Source organism: Colobus angolensis, unplaced genomic scaffold (genome assembly GCF_000951035.1).
Source record: "Colobus angolensis palliatus isolate OR3802 unplaced genomic scaffold, Cang.pa_1.0 Scaffold3, whole genome shotgun sequence".
NCBI lineage: Eukaryota > Metazoa > Chordata > Mammalia > Primates > Cercopithecidae > Colobus > Colobus angolensis.
The window spans coordinates 19,201,675-19,208,100 of record NW_012116265.1 but is presented as its reverse complement, the minus strand read 5'-3'; the positions used below and the strand labels follow the sequence as shown (position 1 = coordinate 19,208,100).

At 44.0% G+C, this 6,426-nt stretch overlaps 1 protein-coding gene across 1 annotated transcript in view; it reads left to right on the top strand.

The window, feature by feature from the left end:
- Positions 1-566: 566 nt before the first annotated feature.
- The window catches only part of YLPM1 (YLP motif containing 1), a 76,283-nt gene continuing 70,423 nt past the window's right edge, over positions 567-6,426 (top strand). Inside the window, exon 1 of the mRNA XM_011949809.1 lies at positions 567-1,607. Within this exon, the coding sequence (XP_011805199.1) occupies positions 735-1,607 (873 nt within the window). The 5' untranslated portion in view covers positions 567-734. The remainder of the gene's footprint in view (positions 1,608-6,426) is intronic.

Below are 6,426 nucleotides of genomic sequence, written 5' to 3'. Positions count from 1 at the left end.
ATTGGTGTAATCTTACACTCGGCCTTGAAAATACCTTTCCATTCTTCATAGCTTTGTTCCCAGTAGAATTTTTGGGTAGACTTGAGTTGGGTCTATTCATTTAATTTGGGAGAAACTGACATCTTTACAATTTTTCCTCTTTTCACCCAGGATCATGGTAAGCCTCTCCATTATTTGAAGTCTAATTTCATCCTACTTGGATATGCTTCTTTATGACTCTGCAGTTTTCTACATATAAATCCTACATCTTTCTTGTTAAGAGTTTTTCCTAGTTGCGTTATTTTTGTTGTTGTTGTTGCGATTGTTGCTATTGTGAATGGAACCTTTTTTTTTTTCATTCAAAAATGAACCCGTGGAGCGATAGGATCTCTACCACCCCTGTCGGCTGAGAGACTCTATGGTTTTTCAGTTATATGAGAACATTCTACTCACGCCTACATTATCTGAACCCAAAGGAAGATGGCAACCACGAGTCTCCAAGTAAAGGGCCGCTCTATCTCGCCTTTGTTCTCCTCTCGGTGGTTACTGCGCAGACGTAGTCGCCTAAGTCGCGTCCCCGCCTTCCCGGTCGCTGGCCCAGCTAGCGAGCGCCGGCGCACTGGCGCGCTCCGTTTACACGCTCTGGGGCCTGTAGGCGCCGCGAGTTCCGGCTGTCGCCGTCGCCGCCGCCGCTCCTGGAGGTCGGTTGCGACTAGTAACGGTGCCAGGACGAGCCCTACGCCTTCTTTTTCGATATGTACCCGAACTGGGGCCGGTATGGCGGGAGCAGCCACTATCCGCCGCCGCCGGTCCCACCGCCGCCGCCAGTGGCGCTTCCTGAGGCCTCGCCGGGGCCCGGGTACTCGAGCTCGACGACTCCCGCGGCCCCCTCCTCCTCGGGCTTCATGAGCTTCCGCGAACAGCACTTGGCGCAGCTCCAGCAGCTGCAGCAGATGCACCAGAAGCAAATGCAGTGCGTGCTTCAGCCCCACCACCTTCCTCCGCCCCCCCTGCCGCCCCCGCCGGTGATGCCAGGGGGCGGCTACGGAGACTGGCAGCCGCCACCGCCACCGATGCCCCCACCACCTGGGCCGGCCCTCAGCTATCAGAAGCAGCAGCAGTACAAACACCAGATGCTCCACCACCAACGAGACGGGCCTCCTGGTTTGGTTCCAATGGAGCTGGAATCCCCCCCTGAATCTCCCCCTGTGCCGCCCGGGTCTTATATGCCACCATCTCAGTCTTACATGCCCCCACCTCAGCCGCCACCCTCTTACTACCCCCCGTCCTCATCTCAGCCCTACCTGCCTCCTGCTCAGCCGTCCCCTTCGCAGTCCCCACCTTCCCAGTCCTACCTGGCGCCCACCCCTTCTTACTCATCCTCCTCCTCTTCCTCGCAATCCTATTTGAGCCATTCCCAGTCCTACTTGCCCTCTTCTCAGGCATCTCCTTCCCGCCCCTCCCAGGGCCATTCTAAATCCCAACTACTAGCTCCACCACCACCGTCCACCCCCTCTGGAAATAAGACAACTGTCCAGCAAGAACCTTTGGAGAGTGGGGCCAAAAACAAGAGTGCTGAACAGCAGCAAGCCGCCCCTGAGCCGGATCCCTCTACGATGACTCCACAGGTAAGAAAGCATCTGCCTGAGCCTCGTCTTTCACCTAGAGGGCCCTGAGTGAGCAGGCCTCAGGGCTTTAACCAGTGCTTAGTCTAATTCCAACACACAATGACTAGCTAACACTCCAAAGGATTCCACAAGAGTCAGAGGGCTGACAGCTCAGCTTTTTAATTAGCTAGATGTGAATTACTAAAAAAACAGCGTTTGTAGATGTGTATGGATTACTTACAGTGGTGGGGTGGCTTAAAAGTTACCTCTCAGATATATTCCTCGGTTTCTTTGACCATCCTCTTAGATGGGAATTGTTGCTGTTGCAAATAGATTTTGTTGCAGAGGGTCTTGTTTTAAAACTGTATTTTAAACTGAAATTTCCATTTGAGAGAAAGCATGAAAAAGAGGCCTCTCCAAGGGCTGACGCTTGAATGTTTGTAAACCTTATGACCAGTTAGCTTCTTTTAAAACTACTACTTAGGGGCCAGGGATCGCTGTCAGCTTCCTGAATTAAGAGGTTTCAGAAAAAGGATGGAAATCTTGTCTTACCAGGAGCATCCTAATTATGCTTATAGGTACATATACAATACATAGGTGACCCTAGACCCTTTTGGGGATCAGTTGGTCCATTTTAGGAGTTGACCCAGACATCCTTTTCTCATATTATTTAAAGATTGTTTTAAGATAATGAGCAATTTTCTGCATTTCATTGTCATCACTATTCACTCCAAATAAACAGCCTTGGAATATGGCCAACGTAAAAAAAAGTTTGGTGATACCTTTTCATGAGAGAGCCAGCCCTTCTTATCCCACAGAACAGGCAAATTGACAGGGTAACAGTTATAAACGAGTTCCCCCTTGAGACTCAGAGGGAAGGTCAAGCTAAAGCAGAATAAATCAGTTGTTATGATTTCCTAAAGCAATTACTAATTTACCTTAGATTCATTAAGGAAAAAAGAGAATCTTGTAATATAAACGCTCAGTTTTACCTACAAAAGATTTCCAAAAGATAGGATGCAGTATTATAATTTTACGATGGTTTGGCATTAGAAATTAAGAACAGAAGCAAGTTGTTTTAAGAAATGATGCTTGGCATATCTTCTGGAGAAAACACTTGGGATGCTGAAATAAAGTAGTAGAATAATGATTCTCTTGGCTTACATCAAATTTGTACCATCTCCCCAGTTTATTTTCCCCAGATTGCCCTATTATAGAGACAGAATTTTGTCCTCTTTCCCACCCCACTCTGAAGTCTTTAGTGCTTTTGTTGTCAAACATTCTCAAAGTTAGTCTGAGCCAAAATAGGACATTTGTATTCTCACCCTACTAGACTGTTTTTCTGACCTTACAGAGAGACAAATTAGTTGTACTTTGGCTTTTTTTGGGAGGAGTGTTTGTGTCAGATCAGGCCTTAATATGTATAGTTACCACGAACAGTGCTATTACTTTTCTGCCTTGTACTCTTGTCTGTAATGAACTCAGTGTCTTGAATATTCAGTGCCTGCAATTCTTTGGTGAGAGGCAGAAAGAGTGGTGGAAAATGAGACTTGTAGTGCACATAGACCAGATGAAGAAGAGCCTTGAAGCCTGTGGCTTTCTTACTTCTTTCTAGAAATCATCCTAACCTCCTCAACCCTCTGTTTCCCCTTAGAGTTGTATTGCTTTCAAGGCATATCTCAAATATCAAGGTTTCCATGAAGCCCTGCTTGCACTCACCCATGTGGTTTGGTTCTGTTCTTCAGATAGTAAGTCCCTTGCAGGCAGGAAGTATCTTGCTTATCTTATCACTGTAGCACCTAGGACAGTGCCTTGCAAATTGTAGGCTCTCCACAGTTTTGTTGAATAAAATACGAGAGTTGTCATGTTCTAGACTTAGGATATCTTGGTTTATTAGATGATAAATATTTCTTCATGCCATTGCCAGTCTCTGACAGTCCTTCTACATATTTATTATTGTTCGATTCATATTTTGTTTTTGGAATGTGTCATTCAAAATTTCTTATTGTGAAATATTTTTAAAATACACAAAATAGAGAAAACAGTTTGATTCCCCATATATACCCATCATTCAGATTCAACAGCTATCAAGATTTTGCCATGTTTGCGAAGAACTACACCTTTTTTTATTATTGTTGCATATATATATTGAGACAGGATCTTGCTGTCTGTCTCCTAGGGTGGATTGTAGTGGCACAGTCTCAGTTCACTGCAACCTCTGTCTCCCAGGCTCAAGCCATCCCAAGTAGCTGGGACTACAGGGGCATGCCCCCATGCCTAATTTTTTTTTTTTTTTTTTTTTGGTAGAGATGGGATTTTGCTCTGTTGCACAGGCTGGTGTTGAACTCCTGAGCTCAAACAGTGCACTGCCTTGACCTCTCAAAGTGCTGGGATTATAGGCATGAACCACCACACCTGGCCGCTGCTGAAATATTTTAAAGCAAATCTTAGCTCTTAGGTCATTTCATCCCTACATTCTTAGTCAAGTACCTCTATAAGTCTCACTCTGTTGCCCAGGCTGGAATGCAGTGGCGTGATCTCGGCTCAGTGCAACCTCCGCCTCCCGGGTTCAAGCTATTCTCCTGCCTCAGTCTCCTGAGTAGCTGGGATTACAAGTGCATGCCACCATGCCTGGTAAAGACGGGATTTCACCATGTTGGTCAGGCTAGTCTTGAACTCCTGACCTCGTGATCCACCTGCCTCGGCCTCCCAAAGTGCTGGGATTACAGGCGTGAGCCACCGTGCCTGGCCAAGACCTTTTCTTAGATAAACACATTGTTAACACCTAACAAAATTAACTGTTTCTTGGTATCATCTAATACCTGATCCATTCAGATTTCCTTCATTGTTTCATCATACTAATGGAATTAAAAGTAATTCTTTGATACCATCCATGTTAAAATACCCCAAATTGACTCAACAATGTTGTTGTTGTTGTTTTCTGTCCTCAAACAGTCTGTTCTCAAACAGTGTTTTGTTGGCGTATTCAAATCAGAATCCAAACAGAATCCTGAAAAGACTCTTAGTATAGATCAGGGTGTCTCGACTTCGGCACTAACGGATATTTTGGGCAGGATGATTCTTTGTTATGGAGGGACTTGTCCTGTGCGCTGTAGGATGTTTAGCAGCATCCCTGATCTCTACCCATTAGATGCCAGTGGTGCCCCCAGTTTGACAACCAAAAATGTTTCCACACATTGCCAGCTATCCCCTGCAGACAAAATTGCTCTCAGTTGAGAACCCCTGACCTAGGTCAGTCCCTCCTATTTTCTTTTTCTACCTCATGCCATTGAACTTGATGAAAAATCTATGTCAGTTGTCTTGTAGAATGTCTGACATTCTGCATTGTCTGCTTTTTCATGGTATCATTTGACTTGTTCCTCTGTCTTCCATGTTTTTTTTTTTTTTTTAATTAGAAGTTAACTCTGGAACTTTCATTTAAGTTCAGCTTTCTTTTGGAAAGTGCTGCATTCCATCATGGGACACCCGATGCCTGGTTGTCCCACTGTTAGTAATGCCATTGGTCCCTTCACTGTAAAGCTTTCTGTCAATCTTGCATCTAATGTTTCAGTCTACTGGTTCATCAGTTGAAAGTCTTTGCCTAAGTAAATTATTTCATTAGACGGAGGTTGCAACCTGGTGATTTTTTTTTCTGCCATTTCTTCCACATTTACTATATAGTGTTCTATAAAGAAAAACTTTTGCCACAGATATTTGATTGGAAATACAGTTGGTATAGGAAGGACAAGATAAATACTTGATATTTTTCCAAGTGTTTTCTAGTTTTTCGGGTAAAGCGTTGATGATTTAATGGAATGTGTTTTTTGTTTGTTTGTTTCTGAGAGAGAGTCTTGTTCTGTCGCCCAGGCTGGAGTGCAGTGGTGAAATCTTGGCAAACTGCAACTGCTTCCTGGGTTCAAACAATTCTGCCTTAGCCTCCCAAGTATATGGGATTACAGGTGCATGCTATCATGCCTGGCTAATTTTTGTATTTTTAGTAGAGACGGGGTTTCACCATGTTGGTCAGGCTGGTCTCGAACTCCTGACCTCAAGTGATCCACCTGCTTTGACCTCCCAGAGTGCTGGGATTATAAGAGTGAGCCACTGCACCCAGCCGGAATGTGTCTTTTTGAATAATTCATTTTTCTATATGTTTAAAGGACTGATTTATTTATTTAGTTAAAGCTGTTGGCTTTGATTAGTTTTTAGAGGTATCATTTATTTAATGTTTAAGTACTTACTAGCAACTATGTGCCAGGTACTATGAGTACTGTGCTTAATACTGGAGATGAAATGGTGAACAAGTTAGACATGGGAACTGCCCTCATTGACTTCTTGTTTCAGTTGTGGGGGAAGGTAGAAGACATTTAGTAAGAGAAGACATACAGAGTGCTATGGGATTATAAAATAGCACTAGATTATTCCCCAAGGGACTGGCAAAGGCCAGTTGGTTTTTTTTTGTTTTTGTTTTTTTTTAAAGTTATCACTGTATTCCCAGTACCTTGCATAGGATCTAGCACATAGGAGGTGGAGAACAAATATGTTTTAAATAATTGAATATAGCTGGGAGCTCTAACCTAATTAAAGAGGGTTCCCTTTGTAAAGTGATATTTTTTGTTTTTTATTTGTATTTTATTTTATTTATTTATTTTTTGAGATGGAGTCTCGCTCTGTTGCTCGGGCTGGAGTGCAGTGGCGCAATCTCGGCTCACTGCAACCTTTGCCTTCCAGGTTCAAGCAATTCTCTGCCTCAGCCCCCGCTAGGAACTGGGATTACAGGTGCCTGCCACCACGCCCAGCTGTATTTTTATCTTTTTTTTTTTTTTTTGAGATGAAGTCT